The 21,267-nt window shown below is 48.7% G+C and overlaps 1 protein-coding gene across 16 annotated transcripts in view; it reads right to left on the reverse strand.

Annotated features, from left to right (window-relative positions):
• OTOF (otoferlin) overlaps positions 1-21,267 on the reverse strand; it is a 628,499-nt gene that overhangs the window by 77,620 nt on the left and 529,612 nt on the right. For all 16 annotated transcript variants that reach the window (XM_073673817.1, XM_073673815.1, XM_073673810.1 and 13 more), the window contains 8 exons: positions 18,610-18,710; positions 16,756-16,846; positions 16,559-16,675; positions 15,973-16,125; positions 14,910-15,099; positions 14,648-14,772; positions 14,434-14,568; positions 13,973-14,134 (listed from right to left, as the gene is read on the reverse strand). In XM_073673817.1, the coding sequence (XP_073529918.1) occupies positions 13,973-14,134; positions 14,434-14,568; positions 14,648-14,772; positions 14,910-15,099; positions 15,973-16,125; positions 16,559-16,675; positions 16,756-16,846; positions 18,610-18,710 (1,074 nt within the window). The remainder of the gene's footprint in view (positions 1-13,972; positions 14,135-14,433; positions 14,569-14,647; positions 14,773-14,909; positions 15,100-15,972; positions 16,126-16,558; positions 16,676-16,755; positions 16,847-18,609; positions 18,711-21,267) is intronic.

Here is a 21,267-nt window from a genome sequence, read left to right on the forward strand (position 1 = left end):
CAAGTGGAACATATGGCCTTTTTGGGGTTATCAGCAGAGTCTTTAAAAAAATTCCAGACTCTAGAAGACCTACCGCTTGTACTGGCAACGTCCCTCGTGTTGGTGTTACGGGGAACGGTTGCCTGCCTTCTGTCTGCGGCCACCACACTGCTTCTTCCTGCCTGTTGGGGTACTCTGCCTCCCTCCCCCTGTGTGCTGCTGGCCTCACTCTGCGTGTCCTCCTTCCACGTTGGGTCAGTTACTAGATCATCCACCACCTCCTCCTCTTCCACTTGCGCACCACGATCCTCCTCCTCACTTCCTGGCAATTGTGTCTCGTCATCGTCCACCTCTTGTGACAGATTGCCAATGTCGACTTCCTGTGGCCGTGGCTGTTCAAATATTTGGGCATCGCAACATGGGATCTCCTCTTCCACCACTTCAAGCGTATCAGGCGAGGGGCCCAAATATGGAAATGGACCAGTGAACAGCTCTTCAGAGTGTCCAAGTGTGGGATCACTTGCTGTCTGACGACACTCGGCATGGTGGGAGGAAGGAGGATCAGGGTGAGGAGGAGTATGCGGTCGAGACTCACGGCTACTAAGAGTTGACCGTGTGGAAGACAGACCGGAGGTGGTGGTGCCCAGGTAACTGGAAGTATTATCTGCTATCCAATTAATAACCTGTTCACACTGATCAGTTCTCAATACTGGTGTTGTTCTGTGCTTCCCTAGTAATTCGGTCAAGAAGTGGGAGCGAGAAGATGTGGCTGTTGGTTGTGGCACATTTTCACCTTGGCCACGGCTCCGTCCTCTGCACGAACCATCACCAGTACGTCCACTTCCACGTCCCTTGCCACACGCCTTGCCCATTGTAAATGAAGTAAAATAGCTTACACTTGCACTATCAATGGCAAAAGGGTAATAAAGAGTAGATTAGAACTGTGGAAGAGGAAAACCACAGTTATTGTTCACTGGGGTATACCACACTTTTTTAAATAGAGATATTTGCGGCTGAACAGTGAGCGACACACTCAAACTGCTTTTTTTTGAGATACCAAAGGCCCAAAACTGGATAGTACAGCGATTTGACCCGTGGAACTGCGAAACCACACTGGGATGTCGGGCCTACACAAGACTATTTTCAACAGATATATTTTTGTGTCACAACAGTCAGGAGACACTACTGTTTTTCTTTACGGAAAAAACTACCAAAACCTGAATAATAGAGATTTTTTACCGTGGGATGGCAAAACCACAGTTATAATTTACTGGTGTATACCAGGCTTTTTAAAATATATATATATTTGCGGCTGAACAGTGAGCGACACACTCAAACTGTTTTTTTTAGATACAAATGGCCCAAAAGTGGATAATACAGAGGTTTGAACCGTGGAACTGCAAAACCACACTTGTATTTCTCGGGCCTACACCAGACTATTTTCAACAGATATATTTGTGTCTGAAAAATCAGGGAGACACTATTTTTTTTTTTTTACAGCAAAAAATGCCAAAAACAGGATAATAGAGATTTTTTACCGTGGAACAGCAAAAGCACACTTCTGTCTCTCTGGCCTACACCAGACTATTTTCAACAGATATATTTGTGTCTGAAAAATCAGAGGCACACTTTTTTTTTTTGGGGGGAGTGGGCACCAAAAGGTTAATAAGATGGGTATTTGTACATTGTGAAGGAGGAAAAAAAAAAGAGGATTTAGATTAAAAAAAAAAAGGATTTTTCCTGGCCCCCGGGACCTGGAGCTAAGTCCAGCAATTTCAGCAACAGGAGCAGCACACAGGACTGTAATGCAGTGTTTGCTGGTATAACCACTGCGTCTCCTATACAGCCTGCCTGCCTGATATCTGGGAGGGATATTAGTCCTGAGAAGGACTGTTTGTTTGATCTGACAGCCTTTACAGACCCTACACTAACTATTTTGCAGGATATATCTCTCCCTAAATCAGCAGCGCTGTCCCTACACTGTCTGATCCGGAGCGACTGTGTCCAAGATGGCGGCGCCCGGTTTTAAATACTCGAGGTGACGCTGTGCGGCCAGCCAATCACTGTAATGCCCTCAACCAACATGGCTGCGGCATTACAGTCACTGGCTGGCAATCCCTGCATGTTCATTGGCTCTGTAAAGAGCGCTAAACATGCAGGGCAGAGACCCGAGCTCCCGCCCGAGTAACCCGGAAATGCTCGGTGCTCGCCGAACATCCCGAGTAGCGTGATGCTCGGGCGAGTACCGAGCAGTGTCGAGCATGTTCGCTCAACACTAATACTTAACAAAAAAGTGTGACACAACTGAAAATATGTCTTATATTCTAGGTTCTTCAAAGTAGCCACCTTTTGCTTTGATGACTGCTTTGCACACTCTTGGCATTCTCTTGATGAGCTTCAAGAGGTAGTCACCGGAAATGGTCTTCACTTCACAGGTGTGCCCTGTCAGGTTTAATAAGTGGGATTTCTTGCCTTATAAATGGGGTTGCGACCATCAGTTGTGTTGTGCAGAAGTCTGGTGGATACACAGCTGATAGTCCTACTGAATAGACTGTTAGAATTTGTATTATGGCAAGAAAAAAGCAGCTAAGTAAAGAAAAACGAGTGGCCATCATTACTTTAAGAAATGAAGGTCAGTCAGTCTGAAAAATTGGGAAAACTTTGAAAGTGTCCCCAAGTACAGGTGCAAAAACATCAAGCGCTACAAAGAAACTGGCTCACATGAGGACCGCCCCAGGAAAGGAAGACCAAGAGTCACCTCTGCTTCTGAGGATAAGTTTATCCGAGTTCCCAGCCTCAGAAATCGCAGGTTAACAGCAGCTCAGATTAGAGACCAGGTCAATGCCACGCAGAGTTCTAGCAGCAGACACATCTCTACAACAACTGTTAAGAGGAGACTTTGTGCAGCAGGCCTTCATGGTAAAATAGCTGCTAGGAAACCACTGCTAAGGACAGGCAACAAGCAGAGGAGACTTGTTTGGGCTAAAGAACACAAGGAATGGACATCAGACCAGTGGAAATCTGAGGTTTGGTCTGATGAGTCCAAATTTGAGATCTTTGGTTCCAACCACCGTGTCTTTGTGCGACGCAGAAAAGGTGAACGGATGGACTCTACATGCCTTGTTCCCACCGTGAAGCATGGAGGAGGAGGTGTGATGGTGTGGGGGTGCTTTGCTGGTGACACTGTTGGGGATTTATTCAAAATTGAAGGCATACTGAACCAGCATGGCTACCACAGCATCTTGCAGCGGCATGCTATTCCATCCGGTTTGCGTTTAGTTGGACCATCATTTATTTTTCAACAGGACAATGACCCCAAACACACCTCCAGGCTGTGTAAGGGCTATTTGACCAAGAAGGAGAGTGATGGGGTGCTACGCCAGATGACCTGGCCTCCACAGTCACCAGACCTGACCCCAATCGAGATGGTTTGGGGTGAGCTGGACCGCAGAGTGAAGGCAAAAGGGTCAACAAGTGCTAAGCATCTCTGGGAACTCCTTCAAGATTGTTGGAAGACCATTTCCGGTGACTACCTCTTGAAGCTCATCAAGAGAATGCCAAGAGTGTGCAAAGCAGTCATCAAAGCAAAAGGTGGCTACTTTGAAGAACCTAGAATATAAGACATATTTTCAGTTGTTTCACACTTTTTTGTTAACTATATAATTCCACATGTGTTAATTCATAGTTTTGATGCCTTCAGTGTGAATGTACAATTTTCATAGTCATGAAAATACAGAAAAATCTTTAAATGAGAAGGTGTGTCCAAACTTTTGTTCTGTACTGTATATATATCATCTATTGTTTATTCTGCTGTTTAACCTTTGTGACACTTGACCTGTTGCTATCATCTCCGCAGATTCTATAATTAATGGTACCACCTCATATTACTGGGTCTGTGTTCTCAGTTGCTCTTAGTATTACGTTTTATGGTCCTGCCAGGCCTACAACTTTGTGCATCTCAGCAGATTATCATCTCCTCTAGTTTTAAGTCAGTTGATAGTTTAACTGTTATGTTCTGCTACCAGAGCTAAGGAAAGAGAGGAGATCTGTCCCTACGATAGAACTCAGCTTAATCCCTACGATGTAACAGGGGACCTGATCCTGCGATCAGACCTGCTAAAGTCCTAAGCTAGTCTGTACGGAGACCTATAGATGTGGGGAAGGAATCCCTACAAGTACTAAGGACTGGGAGGAAAATGGGACACCTCCTAACAGAAATAGTAGCAGACAGACGAACAAACAAAATATATAGAACATAGAGGTCCGTAGACCAAGCAAACTAACAGAGTTAGATACAGAGCACAGGCTAGCTAGAAAGTAGTTATACAATGAAGTCCAGCAAAGCCAGAAGGGCGGAGCAGGATTAAATAGGCCAACAAGGTCATGTGACCAGCAAAGGAAAAAACCTAAGAGCAAGGTTCTAACAGTACCCCCCCTTCTAAGAGGATCCTCCGGATCCCCTAGGACCAGGCTTATCAGGAAATCTCCTGTGAAACGCTCTGATAAGTCTGGACGCGGAAACATCATCCGACCTCACCCAAGAGTTATCCTCGGGTCCGAAACCTTTCCAGGTCACAAGATACTGCAAACTACCTCTATACCGTCTAGAGTTAAGGATGCGAGAAATTTCATATTCCCCGTCCTCCACCACCGGAGGAACAGAGGCAGAGGCGTCACAATCCGATACAACAGCTTTTTTCAACAGAGAGACATGAAATACCGGATTAATTCTCTAGGAGGTAGGAACCTCCAACCTAACAGCAGATTGGTTGACAACCTGAAGCACCTTAAAGGGCCCTACAAACTTGAGACCCAATTTCTTAGAAGGAATCCTCAACCGCAGATTCCTAGAGGACAACCAAACCATGTCACCAACAGCGAACAAAACCTCCTGTCGTTTCCTATCAAAGTAGTCCTTAGATTTTCTGTTGGCCTCCTGAAGATTACCACGCACATCCTGTCAAACTCTCTCCAAATCACCGGAAAAATTCTCCTCCTCAGGCACGGCAGATCCCAACTTGGAGAACGACCCAAACGACGGATGTCTCCCAGAACAACAAAAAAAAGGCGAACAACCAGCAGAAGAAGATGTATGATTGTTCAGAGCAAATTCAGCAAGTGGCAGAAACTCAGACCACCCCTCTTGATTGTCTGCCACAAAACAACGCAAGAACTGCTCAACATCCTGGTTTTTCCTTTCTGTCTGGCCATTAGATTCAGGATGATATCCGGACGAGAACGACAAATGAACTCCCAACCTGTCACAAAAGGCACGCCAAAAACGAGCCACGAACTGAGGACCCCTATCAGAAACAATGTCAGTAGGAACGCCATGAAGTCTGACAATTTCCTTGACAAAGGCCTTAGCGAGAGTTTTAGCGCAGGGCAGTTTGACGAAGGGAACCAAGTGACACATCTTGCTAAAACAATCCACGACCACCCAGATGACAGTAAAACCCTCAGAGGGGGGAAGGTCAGTTATAAAGTCCATAGCCAAATGTGTCCAAGGAGCACTGGGAACCTCCAAAGGACAAAGCAACCCCGCAGCAGGAGTATGTGAGGACTTAGATCTAGCACATATAGTACATTGACGCACCCACTTAATGACTTCCTTCTGCCATCCAGGCCACCAAAAACTGCGACCCACCAGTCTCTTGGTCTCAGAGATTCCGGGATGACCTGCCAACCGAGATTCGTGACACTCAACAAACAAATCTCTCCTAAAGGTCCCAGGCACAAACAACCTCCCATGGGGAGCGTTAGATGGGGCATTCTCCTGTGCTTTAAGAATCTCATCTTCCAAAACGGAGTCCAAAGCAGCTATCACAACACCTTCTTGTAAAATGTTCTCCTCTTTCTCAGCACCGCTATAGGAGACTGCGTGCAAGGGTTAATGAGAGCAAATCCTCTGCTATGCCAGTTTCTGGTTATGAGAATGTGTGTACTAACAGTGGTGAACCGATGGAGATTGGATCGGTGGCACCTCGCTCTCAAGAAAAAGACCGTAGATTTTCTGAAGGCTTGTGTTTCTATTGCAGAAAATCTGGTCATTTGATTAAAGGCTGTGAGCTTCGTATGAAGAAAGAAAAAAAAATGGTCAGTCATGCCCGTATTGCCTGTTTAAATTCCAAGGGTGTATACTGTTAGAACCTTGCTCTTAGGTTTTTTCCTTTGCTGGTCACATGACCTTGTTGGCCTATTTAATCCTGCTCCGCCCTTCTGGCTTGGCTGGACTTACTGTTATGTTCTGCTACCAGAGCTAAGGAAAGAGATGAGATCTGTCCCTACGATAGAACTCAGCTGAATCCCTACGATGTAACAGGGGACCTGATCCTGCGATCAGACATGCTAAAGTCCTAAGCTAGTCTGTACGGAGACCTATAGATGTGGGGAAGGAATCCCTGCAAGTACTAAGGACTGGGAGGAAAATGGGACACCTCCTAACAGAAATAGTAGCAGACAGACGAACAAACAAAATATATAGAACATAGAGGTCAGTAGACCAAGCAAACTAACAGAGTTAGATACAGAGCACAGGCTAGCTAGAAAGTAGTTATACAATGAAGTCCAGCAAAGCCAGAAGGGCGGAGCAGGATTAAATAGGCCAACAAGGTCATGTGACCAGCAAAGGAAAAAACCTAAGAGCAAGGTTCTAACATTAACAAGTTAAAGGGTGAATCCTAAGAAATAAATTTATTACCATTCTAGAATATAGAATCCTGAGGAAGGGGTTCTGGAAGCCCAAGAATGGGGCCTTGTATTCCTGTCATGAATGTAAAACGGAAAACTCTCTACAGTGCTGCACAGCCCTACTTCTCCTCCCTCATCACTGTCTACAACCCTACTCATCCTCTCCACAGTGCTGCACCGCCCTACAGTTCCTCCTCATCCCTGTCTACCTGTCCTCTCCTCAGTGCGGCACTGCCCTACATCTCCTCCCTCATCACTGTCTACAACCCTACTCATCCTCTCCACAGTGCTGCACCGCCCTACAGTTCCTCCTCATCCCTGTCTACCTGTCCTCTCCTCAGTGCGGCACTACCCTACATCTCCTCCCTCATCACTGTCTACAACCCTACTCATCCTCTCCACAGTGCTGCACTGCCCTACATCTCCTACCTCATCTCTGTCTACCACCTACCCGTCCTCTCCACAGTGCTGCACCACCCTACATCTCCTCCCTCATCTCTGTCTACCACCCTACCTGTCCTCTCCACAGGGCTGCACCACCCCACATCTCCTCCTCATCTCTGTCTACCACCCTAACCGTCCTCTCCACAGGGCTGCACCGCCCTACATCTCCTCCTCATCTCTGTCTACCACCCTATCTGTCCTCTCCACAGTGCTGCACTGCCCTACATCTCCTCCTCATCTCAGTCTACCACCCTACCTGTCCTCTCCACAGTGCTGCACAGCCCTACATCTCCTCCCTCATCACTGTCTACAACCCTACTCATCCTCTCCACAGTGCTGCACCGCCCTACAGCTCCTCCTCATCCCTGTCTACTTGTCCTCTCCACAGTGCGGCACTGCCCTACATTTCCTCCCTCATCACTGTCTACAACCCTACTCATCCTCTCCACGGTGCTGCACCACCCTACATCTCCTCCCTCATGTCTGTCTACCACCCTACCCGTCTTCTCCACAGTGCTGCACCGCCCTATATCTCCTCCTCATCTCTGTCTACCACCCTACCTGTCCTCTCCACAGCGCTGCACGGCCTTACATTTCCTCCCTCATCTCTGTCTACCACCCTACCCATCCTCTCCACAGTGCTGCACCGCCCTGCATCTCCTCTTCATCTCTGCCTACCACTTAGCTGTCCTCTGGAGTGCTGCACCACACTACATCTCCTCCTCATCTCTGTCTACAACCCTACTCATCCTCTCCACAGTGCTGCACCGCCCTACATCTCCTCCCTCATCTCTGTCTACCACCCTACCCGTCCTCTCCACAGGGCTGCACTACCCCACATCTCCTCCTCATCTCTGTCTACCACCCTACCTGTCCCCTCCACAGTGCTGCACAGCCCTACATCTCCTCCCTCATCACTGTCTACAACCCTACTCATCCTCTCCATAGTGCTGCACCGCCCTACAGTTCCTCCTCATCCCTGTCTACTTGTCCTCTCCACTATGCGGCACTGCCCTACATCTCCTCCCTCATCACTGTCTACAACTCTACTCATCCTCTCCACAGTGCAGCACCACCCTACATCTCCTCCCTCATCTCTGTCTACCACCCTACCCGTCCTCTCCACAGGGCTGCACCACCCCACATCTCCTCCTCATCTCTATCTACCACCCTAACCATCCTCTCCACAGGGCTGCACCGCCCTATATCTCCTCCTCATCTCTGTCTACCACCCTACCTATCCTCTTCACAGTGCTGCACAGCCCTACATCTCCTCCCTCATCACTGTCTACAACCCTACTCATCACTCCACAGTGCTGCACCGCCCTACAGCTCCTCCTCATCCCTGTCTACTTGTCCTCTCCACAGTGCGGCACTGCCCTACATCTCCTCCCTCATCACTGTCTACAACCCTACTCATCCTCTCCACAGTGCTGCACCACCCTACATCTCCTCCCTCATCTCTGTCTACCACCCTACCCGTCCTCTCCACAGTGCTGCACCGCCCTATATCTCCTCCTCAACTCTGTCTACCACACTACCTGTCCTCTCCACAGTGCTGCACAGCCCTACATTTCCTCCCTCATCTCTGTCTACCACCCTACCCATCCTCTCCACACTGCCGCACCGCCCTACATCTCCTCTTCATCTCTGTCTACCACCTATCCATCCTCTCCACAGTACTTCACTGCCCTACATCTCCCCCTCATCTCTGTCTACCACCCTACCCATCCTCTCCACAGTGCTGCACCACCCTACATCTCCTCTTCATCTCTGTCTACCACCCTCCTTGTCCTCTCCACAGGGCTGCACCACCCCACATCTCCTCATCATCTGTCTACCACCCTACCCGTCCTCTCCACAGTGCTGCACCGCCCTATATCTCCTCCCTCATCTCTGTCTACCACCCTACCTGTTCTCTCCACAGTGCTGCCCGGCCCTACATCTTCTCCCTCATCTCCGTCTACCACCCTACCCATCCTCTCCACAGTGCTGCACCGCCCCACATCTCCTCTTTATATCTGTCTACCACCTATCTGTCCTCTCCACAGTATTGCACTGCCCTACATCTCCTCATCTCTGTCTACCACCTACCTGTCCTCTACAGTGCTGCACCACACTACATCTCCTCCTCATCTCTGTCTACCACCCTACCCGTCCTCTCCACAGGGCTGCACCACCCCACATCTCCATATCATCTCTGTCTACCACCTTACCCGTCCACTCCACAGTGCTGCACTGCCCTACATCTCCTCCTCATATCTGTCTACCACCCTACCTGTCCTCTCCACAGTGTTGCACTGCCCTACATCTCCTCCCTCATCTCTGTCTACCACCCTACCCGTCCACTCCACAGTGCTACACTGCCCTACATCTCCTCATCTCCGTCTACCACCCAACCTGTCCTCTCCACAGTGCTACACTGCCCTACATCTCCTCCCTCATCTCTGTCTACCACCTACCCGTCCTCTCCATAGAGCTGCACTGCCCTACAACTCCTCCTCATCTCTGTCTACCACCTACCCGTCCTCTCCACAGTGCTGCATCACCCTACATCTCCTCTTCATCTCTGTCTACCACCCTACCCATCCTCTCCACAGTACTGCACCGCCTTACATCTCCTCCTCATCTCTGTCTACCACCTACCCGTCCTCTCCACAGTGCTGCACCGCTCTACATCTCCTCCTCATCTCTGCCTACCACCTACCCATCCTCTCCACAGTGCTGCACCGCCCTACATCTCCTCCTCATCTCTGTCTACCACCTATCCATCCTCTCCACAGTACTGCACTGCCCTACATCTCCTCCTGATCTCTGTCTACCACCCTACCTGTCCTCTCCACAGGGCTGCACCACCCCACATCTCCTCGTCATCTCTGTCTACCACCCTACCCGTCCTCTCCACAGTGCTGCACCGCCCTATATCTCCTCCTCATCTCTGTCTACCACCCTACCTGTCCTCTCCACAGTGCTGCACGGCCCTACATTTCCTCCCTCATCTCTGTCTACCATCTACCCGTCCTCTCCACAGTGCAGCACCGCTTTACATCTCCTCCTCATCTCTGTCTACCACCTACCCGTCCTCTCCACAGTGCTGCACCGCCCTACATCTCCTCCTCATCTCTGTCTACACCCTACCTGTCCTCTCCACATGGCTGCACCACCCCACATCTCGTCATCATCTCTGTCTACCACCCTACCCGTCCACTCCACAGTGCTGCACTGCCCTACATCTCCTCCTCATCTCTTTCTACCACCCTACCTGTCCTCTCCACAGTGCTGCACTGCCCTATATCTCCTCCCTCATCTCTGTCTACCACCCTACCCATCCTCTCCACAGTGCTGCACCGCCCTACATCTCTTCCATCATCTCTGTCTACCACCTACCCGTCCTCCCCACAGTGCTGCATCGCCCTACATCTCCTCTTCATCTCAGTCTACCACCTACCCATCCTCTCCATAGTGCTGCACTGCCCTACATCTGCTCCATCATCTGTCTACCACCTACCCGTCCTCTCCACAGTGCTGCATCGCCCTACATCTCCTCTTCATCTCAGTCTACCACCTACCCGTCCTCTCCATAGTGCTGCACCGCCCTACATCTCCTCTTCATCTCAGTCTACCACCCTACCCATCCTCTCTACAGTACTATACCACCTTACATCTCCTCCTCATCTCTGTCTACCACCTACCCGTCCCCTCCACAGTGCTGCACCGCCCTACATCTCCTCCTCATCTCTGTCTACCACCTACCCATCCTCTCCACAGTGCTGCACCGCCCTACATCTCCTCCTCATCTCTGTCTACCACCTACCCATCCTCTCCACAGTGCTGCACCACCCTACATCTCCTCCTCATCTCTGTCTACCATCCTACCTCTCCTCTCCACAGTGCTGCACTGCCCTATATCTCCTCCTCATCTCTGTCTACCACCTACCTGTCCTCTACACAGTCCTGCACCGCTCTACAGCTCCTCCTCATCTCTGTCTACCACCCTACCTGTCCTCTCCACAGTGCTGCACCGCTCTACATCTCCTCCTCATCTCTGTCTACCACCTACCCATCCTCTCCACAGTGCTGCACCGCCCTACATCTCCTCCTCATCTCTGTCTACCACCCTACCTGTCCTCTCCACAGTGCTGCACCGCTCTACATCTCCTCCTCATCTCTGTCTACCACTCTACCCATCCTCTCCACAGTGCTGCACCGCCCTACATCCCCTCTTCATCTGTCTACCACCCTACCCATTCTCTCTACAGTGCGGCACCACCCTACATCTCCTCATCTCTGTCTACTACTCTAAACCATCCTCTCCACAGTGCTGCACCGCCTTACATCTCCTCCTCATCTCTGTCTACCACCTACCTGTCCTGTACACAGTCCTGCACCGCTCTACAGCTCCTCCTCATCTCTGTCTACCACCCTACCCATCCTCTCCACAGTGCTGCACCGCCCTACATCTCCTCCATCATCTCTGTCTACCACCTACCCGTCCTCTCCACAGTGCTGCATCGCCCTACATCTCCTCTTCATCTCAGTCTACCACCTACCCGTCCTCTCCATAGTGCTGCACCGCCCTACATCTCCTCCATCATCTCTGTCTACCACCTACCTGTCCTCTCCACAGTGCTGCATCACCCTACATCTCCTCTTCATCTCAGTCTACCACCTACCCGTCCTCTCCATAGTGCTGCACCGCCCTACATCGCCTCTTCATCTCAGTCTACCACCCTACCCATCCTCTCTACAGTACTATACCACCTTACATCTCCTCCCTCATCTCTGTCTACCACCTACCAGTCCTCTCCACAGTGCTGCACCGCCTCACATCTCCTCCTCATCTCTGTCTACCACCTACCCGTCCTCTCCACAGTGCTGCACCGCCCTACATCTCCTCCTCATCTCTGTCTACCACCTACCCATCCTCTTCACAGTGCTGCACCGCCCTACATCTCCTCCTCATCTCTGTCTACCACCTACCCATCCTCTCCACAGTGCTGCACCACCCTACATCTCCTCCTCATCTCTGTCTACCATCCTACCTCTCCTCTCCACAGTGCTGCACCGCCCTATATCTCCTCCTCATCTCTGTCTACCACCTACCTGTCCTCTACACAGTCCTGCACCGCTCTACAGCTCCTCCTCATCTCTGTCTAACACCCTACCTGTCCTCTCCACAGTGCTGCACCGCTCTACATCTCCTCCTCATCTCTGTCTACCACCTACCCATCCTCTCCAGTGCTGCACCGCCCTACATCACCTCCTCATCTCTGTCTACCACCCTACCTGTCCTCTCCACAGTGCTGCACCGCTCTACATCTCCTCCTCATCTCTGTCTACCACTCTACCCATCCTCTCCACAGTGCTGCACCGCCCTACATCTCCTCTTCATCTGTCTACCACCCTACCCATTCTCTCTACAGTGCGGCACCACCCTACATCTCCTCATCTCTGTCTACTACTCTAAACCATCCTCTCCACAGTGCTGCACCGCCTTACATCTCCTCCTCATCTCTGTCTATCACCTACCCGTCCTCTCCACAGTGCTGCACCGCCCTACATCTCTTCCTCATCTCTGTCTACCACCTACCCGTCCTCTCCACAGTGCTGCACCGCCCTACATCTCCTCCTCATCTCTGTCTACCACCTACCCGTCCTCTCCACAGTGCTGCACCGCCCTACATCTCTTCCCTCATCTCTGTCTACCACCTACCCATCCTCTCCACAGTGCTGCAGTGCTCTACATCTCCTCCTCATCTATGTCTACCACCTACCCGTCCCCTCTACAGTGCTGCACCGCCCTACATCTCCTCCTCATCTCTGTCTACCACTCTACCCATCCTCTCCACAGTGCTGCACATCCCTACATCTCCTCTTCATCTCTGTCTACCACCATACCCATTCTCTCTACAGTGCTGCACCTCTCTACATCTCCTCCTCATCACTGTCTACCACTCTACCCATCCTCTCCACAGTGCTGCACATCCCTACATCTCCTCTTCATCTCTGTCTACCACCCTACCCATTCTCTCTACAGTGCTGCACCACCTACATCTCCTCTTCATCTCTGTCTACTACTCTAAACCATCCTCTCCACAGTGCTGCACCGCCCTATATCTCCTCTTTATCTCTGTCTACCACCTTAGAAATGCACTCTATTCCGCTAAAGACCTAAGACTAACATCCTAAATAATCTGTAATTCCCACTCCTGTCTCCAAGACTTCTCTTGTGCTGCACCAATTATCTGGAATACACTTCCTCGGGTAATCTGGTTAAGTCCCAGTATACACAGTTTAAAAACACATTGAACTTGATGAACATTTGTCTTTTTTCAACTGCATTAACCGTGTAACTGTGCTTTTAGGCCTATGACATCACTTCACTGATCTAATACATTTAATTCTCCGTTCCTACACTTTTTCTTCTGTTTTCTTTTTCTCATATTTCCCCCACACTGCATGCTTTTGTAGCACTTTGTATCTGGACATATACAGATATTAACAGGAGTAAGTTTACAAGAATCCCTTTATCACAGATGACACTTTTTTAGCTTTTGTGTCCCCCCTACTTCTTTATAGATTGTAAGCTCTTGTGATTGGGGCCCTCACTCCTCTTGACCTCTGTGTTACTCTGTTGTCTCTGATATTCTCTGCACATGACCTCGGATTTATAAAGTGCTGCGGAATATGTTTGCGCTATAGAAGTAAAATGATTAATATATAAGATGAGGATGTCCTCTATTGGATCTCTTGGCCTCCATTGTGGTTTTAACCCATTGTGACTTAGTTCAGGAACTTCGGATCATCCGGCATTACCAGATGAGGCAACCTCCAAAATAACACATGGGCCATTTCATACCTGAAGCAGCTCGAAGGCCCCCAATAAGTCTCCAGCGGTTGAGTTTCCACGGTAAATCTGGTAATATTCCAATTGTGGTGGGAATCGGGGAGGACAATACCTTTCATCGGCCATTTTCACTACTGGTTTAGCAAATGTTCTGCCCATGAAGTCAGCCTTACCCTGGAAAAAAAAATCCGAAATGGTGGTTAACCATAAACTTGTGCACCTTGCACTGTCGGAAAACTTTTTGATATGTCAGAGATAGGTCAAAATTTTAGATATATCTCCACTGATCACTGAAATAAAGGATCGGAAAAGCTCAGGCGAGTGCTGCTCTGCTCCAAGACTGAAGATGGACTCTACAGAAAGCCTACACAGGCCATTTTCAGTCTTGGAGGAGAGCAGCGCTCAGCTGATTACCGGGGATCTCGGCACCTGAATCTCCGCCGATAAAAAATACAAAGGCGAATGGCTCTTACCATGGTGTCCTGATCGTAGATCTCAATGACTATGATGGGGGGATCGTCTCGCATCTCGTTTGCTTCTCCGTACAGTTCCACGTTATCGAACACCAACAACTGGTCCCACGTTGGGCAGAGCGTCTCATTGAGGACCTGAGGTGGAAAGGAGCACAAACAAATGTGACACCCCCATCTCTCCACCCAATAAAGGACTGGGCGGGCCTGGACTCACCTCTGTGCACTGGCTCTGAGTGTTGAAGAAGACTCGGGCAAAAGGGTCGGAGAGGCCGCTGCTATCGGCGGCAAACAGACTGCGAGCCTGGTACATGTGCGCCCGCAACTGGAACACCTGCTTCTCTGGAAGACATATAGAAGATGCTGAGCCATATACATGGAGGAGACATGGAGGAAAGGGTGCCCTAATGCAAAGGGTGGGCCTCTTCCCTCTAAGGATTCATCATCCCCCAGGAGAACATCTCAATATTGGCGCCTACTTGTGTAGCTGAGGCAGATTGGAGGGAAGCACTGCAATCCTGGCCCCTTCACCGCTTTAATCTCTTCGAATCCACATGGAAGACCACACAGAAAATCCTTCCGCTGCTTGTTCAGGCCTAGCCACATGTAGACCTCCATCTTGGCCTGTACCGTCCAGCCGGCAGGGCCGAAGCCTCGTTTGCCGGGCAGCTTAATGGATGGAGAACAAGAGGACATAAATATCTATGCTATGGTCCTACATGTCCTATACTTGGACCAGCTATGGTCCTTGGTGTAATGTCCTATACATGAACAAGCTATGGTCCTACATGTCCTATACATGGACCAGCTATGGTCCTAGGTGTAATGTCCTATACATGAACCAGCTATGGTCCTACACGTTATGTTCTATACATGGACCAGCTATGGTCCTAGGTGTAATGTCCTATACATGGACAAGCTATGGTCCTAGGTATAATGTCCTATACATGGACCAGCTATGGTCCAACACGTTATGTTTTATACATGGACCAGCTATGGTCCTAGGTGTAATGTTCTATACATGGACCAGATGCGGTCCTAGGTGTAATGTCCTATACATGTAGCAGCTATGGTCTTACACGTTATGTTCTATACATGGACTAGCTATGGTCCTACATGTTATGTCTTGTACATGGACCAGCTATGGTCCTACACGTTATGGCCTATACATGGGCCAGCTATGGTCCTACACATTATGTCATATACATAGACGAGCTATGGTCCTACATGTTATGTCCTATACATGGGCCAGCTATGGACCTACACATTATGTTCTATACATTGACTAGCTATGGTCTTACACGTTATGTCATATACATGGACCAGCTATGGTCATACACATTATGTCCTATACATGGGCCAGCTATGGTCCTACATGTTATGTCATGTACATGGACAAGCTATGGTCCTACATGTTATGTTCTATACATGGACCAGCTATAGTCCTACATATTATGTTCTATACATGGGCCAGCTATGGTCCTACATGTTATGTCTTGTACAAGGATCAGCTATGACTTTCATCCCGATGACATCACTTACCTTAAGGAAGACGCACTTGACTTTCCCGCAATCCTTCCCGGTCTCCTCGTCCACGATGGAGTACAGGATATCTTTGGAGGGGATGCGGGCGTAGGCGATACGTTTGTTATTGCTCAGCATCCATATGAAGATGTCGGGGATACTGTGCTGAGGCTGTGGGGGGGAGAGGGACGGATTATTGCCAATAATCCACATCGTAATGTGCAAAATAGTTCAGGAGTGAGGTTTATGTAAATGTGTCCAAAGAAGGCATTTCTGGAAAGCTTCGTGTGAAAATCTGGACGGGGCTTAACATGTCCCACAAATGGGGATTGTAAAGTTGGAAGGTTTGCATGTCCCCAGAAGGGAAGCCACAATGGGCTCATCCCTAACCTATAGTCCAAAGGGGACGACGCCGATCTGTAGACCGCCATTCTCCAGCTCCGTTCTTCCTTCCTCTTGGAGGACAGTATTAACAAGTGCCTCCTTATTGGAGGGCGAGGAGAGTGCAGGGATACAGTTGGGGAGGAGGAAGAGAGCCTGTTCTGGGGTCCCTCCAACTAGGAGCCCCAGAGTCCTATCTGGTGTTGCCCGTATCATATCCCACCTCGTCCGCCAGGAATCGCAGCTTCTGCAGGAAGTTCTGGACCAGTTTCAGCTTATCCTTCACCGTGTTCTTCTTCACCTGGGACCTCATGGTCTTGGCCTGGGTCCCCATGTTTTCCTTCAAACATAAAGAGAAGTGTGAGGTCCCCGAGGAGAGAGATACAGGGATGGTCAGGAGACGTGGGTGAGGGCGGTTACCAGTTCTCGCATGCATGACTTCAGCCTCTCCCGGTCAAGTTTGGTCCGACCGTTCTGGTTCTGGTCCTTGTTTGCCAGGTTGACAAAGCGGCTGCAAAGAAATGTGAGAGCGTGGTGCTAAACGTGACGGAAAATCATCATTGGCATCATATATGGAGCAGGACACGTTACAAACCAGTGAGATCACAGCCGAGACCCCCATCGATCACGAGAACAGGGGTGTGTATGAAGCAGCACTGAGCATGTGCCACCACTGCTCCATTGTCTATGGGTGAGATGGTCGCACATGCGCAGTACTGGTTCGTCTACAGTAACCCATCTTGGGATTGGTGGAGGTTTCAGCAGCTGAGACCCCCATCGATCACGAGAACAGGGGTGTGTATGAAGCAGCACTGAGCATGTGCCACCACTGCTCCATTGTCTATGGGTGAGATGGTCGCACATGCGCAGTACTGGTTCGTCTACAGTAACCCATCTTGGGATTGGTGGAGGTCTCAGCAGCTGAGACCCCCATCGATCACGAGAACAGGGGTGTGTATGAAGCAGCACTGAGCATGTGCCACCACTGCTCCATTGTCTATGGGTGAGATGGTCGCACATGCTCAGTACTGGTTTGTCTACAGCCACCCATCTTGGGATTGGTGGAGGTCTCAGCAGCTGAGACCCCCATCGATCACGAGAACAGGGGTGTGCATGAAGCAGCGCTGAGCATTTGTGACCACTGCTCCATTGTCTATGGGTGAGATGGTCGCACATGCGCAGTACTGGTTCGTCTACAGCCACCCATCTTGGGATTGGTGGAGGTCTCAGCAGCTGAGACCCCGATCGATCACGAGAACAGGGGTGTGTATGAAGCAGCACTGAGCATGTGCGACCCCTGCACCATTGTCTATAGGAGAGGTGGTCGCACATGCTCAGTACTGTTTCTTTTACAGTCTCCCTTCTTGGGATTGGTGGAGGTCTCGGCAGCTGAGACCCCCAGAGCTCACACATTTATCTTCTCTCCTGTGGACAGGCGACACACTATTTTTTAATTGAATGTGTCTATTTGGTTCTAAAAATAATTTTTGCATTTGGGTTTTATTAGAAATGTTGGCACCATTTGGCTTTTACAGGTTCTGCTTCCCTGCACATTGCTGGCTGTCGAATGAGTTAACTGAGGATCCATCAGTGGGCTCTATTTATCAGTGAGCTGGGGAGTCTACGACCTTTCTTCTTCTGAGCTCTTCTCAGCTGATTTATGACCACATCAAAGTCTAGCTCAACTTTCATGTGGTCATAAATCAGCACAGAGGATCTCAGAAAAAAAAAGATAAAACCTTTGCAAACGGACGGAAAGAGCTCTCTGACGGATTCTTAGTTAACTCATTCAGTATCCAGCAAAATTTTTAATTAAAATCAAAAATATTTTTAGCCCAAAATACATGCATTTAAGGAAAAAAAAAACTAAAATAATAATGCTCCCAAAGGTGTCCGTTTACTGTGAGGTCATTTTCAGGCCGACAGTACTGGAGGGTGTGACAATCATTTGTACTTTTTATGGGTTCTGGAGCCGATTTTCCAGCTGTTGTATTGGGAATGACCCATCCTTTATTTACTATCTATGGGATCGCCCCCAGTCACTGAGTCCTCCGACCTCTGGGGGCAGCAGCGCAGGAGGCGCAGAACATGACACACGCTGTATGCCACCTCTGCCCACATCAGTCCCTTCCCTGTACACTGTTGATCTCTGGATAACTATATTTCTATAGAACTTTCCGCTCAGGATAATCTGCGACCTGCCGCCTACGGAGAGGAGAGAGGGGGTCCGAATCATCAGAAACACGGCGATCAGGGAGGGCGCCATATACTTACAAGCAGCTGCTACTGAGCTCCTCCAGGACCCCCCGCAGCCTCCGCTCTGGATACGACTTCTCTGTCTTGATCATCTCATGGACGTCATTCAAGCCTTCCTCCTGTAGGGGGGCAGAACAGAGACAATGAGCTTTTAGGGCACATACGGGGTATATGACGCTGCAGGGAGTCACGTCGGGATTGTCAGAGAACTCAAGAATAACCCCAGTCATGTGGGATCCAGAGTAATATGAAGTCACATAATCTGGACTAATCACCTAGACCTAGAAGGAAGGATCTAGATTCATATGAACAGCTCTTCCAGATCTAGAAGGAAGGATCCAGTGTAATATGAAGTCACATAATCTGGACTAATCACCTAGACCTAGAAGGAAGGATCTAGATTCATATGAACAGCTCTTCTAGATCTAGAAGTAAGGATCCAGTGTAATATGAAGTCACATAATCTGGACTAATCACCTAGACCTAGAAGGAAGGATCTAGATTCATATGAACAGCTCTTCCAGATCTAGAAGGAAGGATCCAGTGTAATATGAAGTCACATAATCTGGACTAATCACCTAGACCTAGAAGGAAGGATCTAGATTCATATGAACAGCTCTTCTAGATCTAGAAGGAAGGATCCAGTGTAATATGGAGTAGTGAAATCTAGAGTAATAGAGACCGTTCTTCTAGATATCTGGTTCTAGATGTATGCTAAGATTCAAGAGTAACACACACCACTCTTCTAGATCTTTTGAAAGAAGGATCTAGAGTAATATGATCTAGAAATAAGTATCTAGATATCCAGACGTAAAGATCTAGAGTAATATTTAGGAATCAGGTCTGAAGTAATATGGTCACTTCTTCTAGATCTTTAGATGTAATAATCTGGAGTAACATGGACTGTATTGAGAACACTTCTTCTTGAGTTAGAAGTAAGGATCTAGAGTAATATGGAGGAATCGGGTCTGGAGTAATATGCTCAGTTCTTCTAGATGTAGAACTGAGGATTTAGTGTAATATGGAGTCATATGATCAAGAGTAATATAGATGAGCTCTTTTAGATCTTTAGAAGTCATAATCTAGAGTAACATGGACTGTATTGACAACATTTCCTCTTGACCTAGAACTATGGATCTAGAGTAATATGGAGGAATCAGGTCTGGGGTAATATGGTCAGTCGTTCTAGATATTTAGAAGTAATAATCTAGAGTAATATGATCTGTATTGAAAGCATTTCTTTCTGACCTAGAAGTAAGGATCTAGAGCAATATGTAGGGATAGGATCGGAAAAATTATGGACGGCTCTTCTAGGTCAGTAAGTAACGATCGCTATATAAGCAAACAGCTCTTCTTGATTTAGAATAAATATCTAGAGTAATATGAAAGAATTAGCATCTAGAGTAATATGGACAGCTGCTCCAGATCTAAACAATTCTCCTAAAGCGGCCTTTTATAATTATGTAAGAAAAATAAGGGCAGAATCAGCGACAAAAACTGACCTAAAACAGGTTACATATCTCGGGCAGCAATTTTCTTGTTCCCTGGGATCCATTACTTCTATATCAAGATCTCTAAAAAGTAAGGACCTAGAGTAACATGGAGTACATGGGTGTAGAGTAATATGGACAGCTGTTCTAGATCTATAACTAACGATTTAGTGTAATTGGAGTCATCTGATCCAGAGTAATAAGACCATTTACCGCATTTGTGACAAATTCAATGCCACTGGCTCAATCCTTAATGCTCCAAAAACTGCTCGACCCAAAACAGTCAGAAGATAATAAACAACTTGTTGCTGAAACATTTGTTCAGAGTCCAAAAAAGTCCACAGAAGAGCCTCTCTGGAATAGGGAATTTCACGAGCTTCTATCATGCGAATCCTGAAATCTATTGGGTGGATGCTTATCCTCCACGTCTAATTCATGGTTTATTGGAGGATGATCCAGACAGGCGGCTGCAATTTAGTGTTTGATAAATCTCCCCCTTCATAACCTTAATACACTTTCTGTCCACCTACTTTTGGACCACCCGGTATATTTTAGGTTGGTAAGTATCTAGAGTAAGGCAAGTTCTTCTTGATCTATAGTAAGAATCTAAAGTAATATGGAGGCATTGGATCTAGAATACAGAAAGCTCTTCCTGATCTTTAGAAGCAATTACTTACATATATCAATTATTCCCCACACGCTCCCGCAATCTGTCACTCGCTCCTGCAATCCGTCGCACGCTCCTGCAATCAGCCGCACGCTCCTGCAATCCGTCGCATGCTCCCGCAATCAGCCGCATGCTCCCGCAATCAGCCGCACGCTCCTGCAATCCATTGCACGCTCCCGCAATCAGCCGCACGCTCCTGCAATCAGCCGCATGCTCCCGCAATCAGCCACACGCTCCCGCAATCAGCCGCACACTCCCGCAATCAGCCGCACGCTCCTGCAATCCGTCGCACGCTCCTGCAATCCGTCGCACGCTCAAGCAATCTGCCGCAATAAGCCTCACGCTCCTGTAGCGCCCCAAGGGTTCGGTCGCTACAGAGTTATTGCATCTCACCCAGAGGTGTGATATCTCACTCTCAGGTAAGGATGGAGTGTGGCTCAGGACCCTAACACGACATCCACATGCACTACACCATATTTCCGGGGGACAGGGCGACAATGCTCCCAAGAGTGAGCACAA

Source organism: Phyllobates terribilis, unplaced genomic scaffold (assembly GCF_046119375.1).
Source record: "Phyllobates terribilis strain yellow unplaced genomic scaffold, ASM4611937v1 Scaffold_3__8_contigs__length_932513732, whole genome shotgun sequence".
Lineage (NCBI taxonomy): Eukaryota > Metazoa > Chordata > Amphibia > Anura > Dendrobatidae > Phyllobates > Phyllobates terribilis.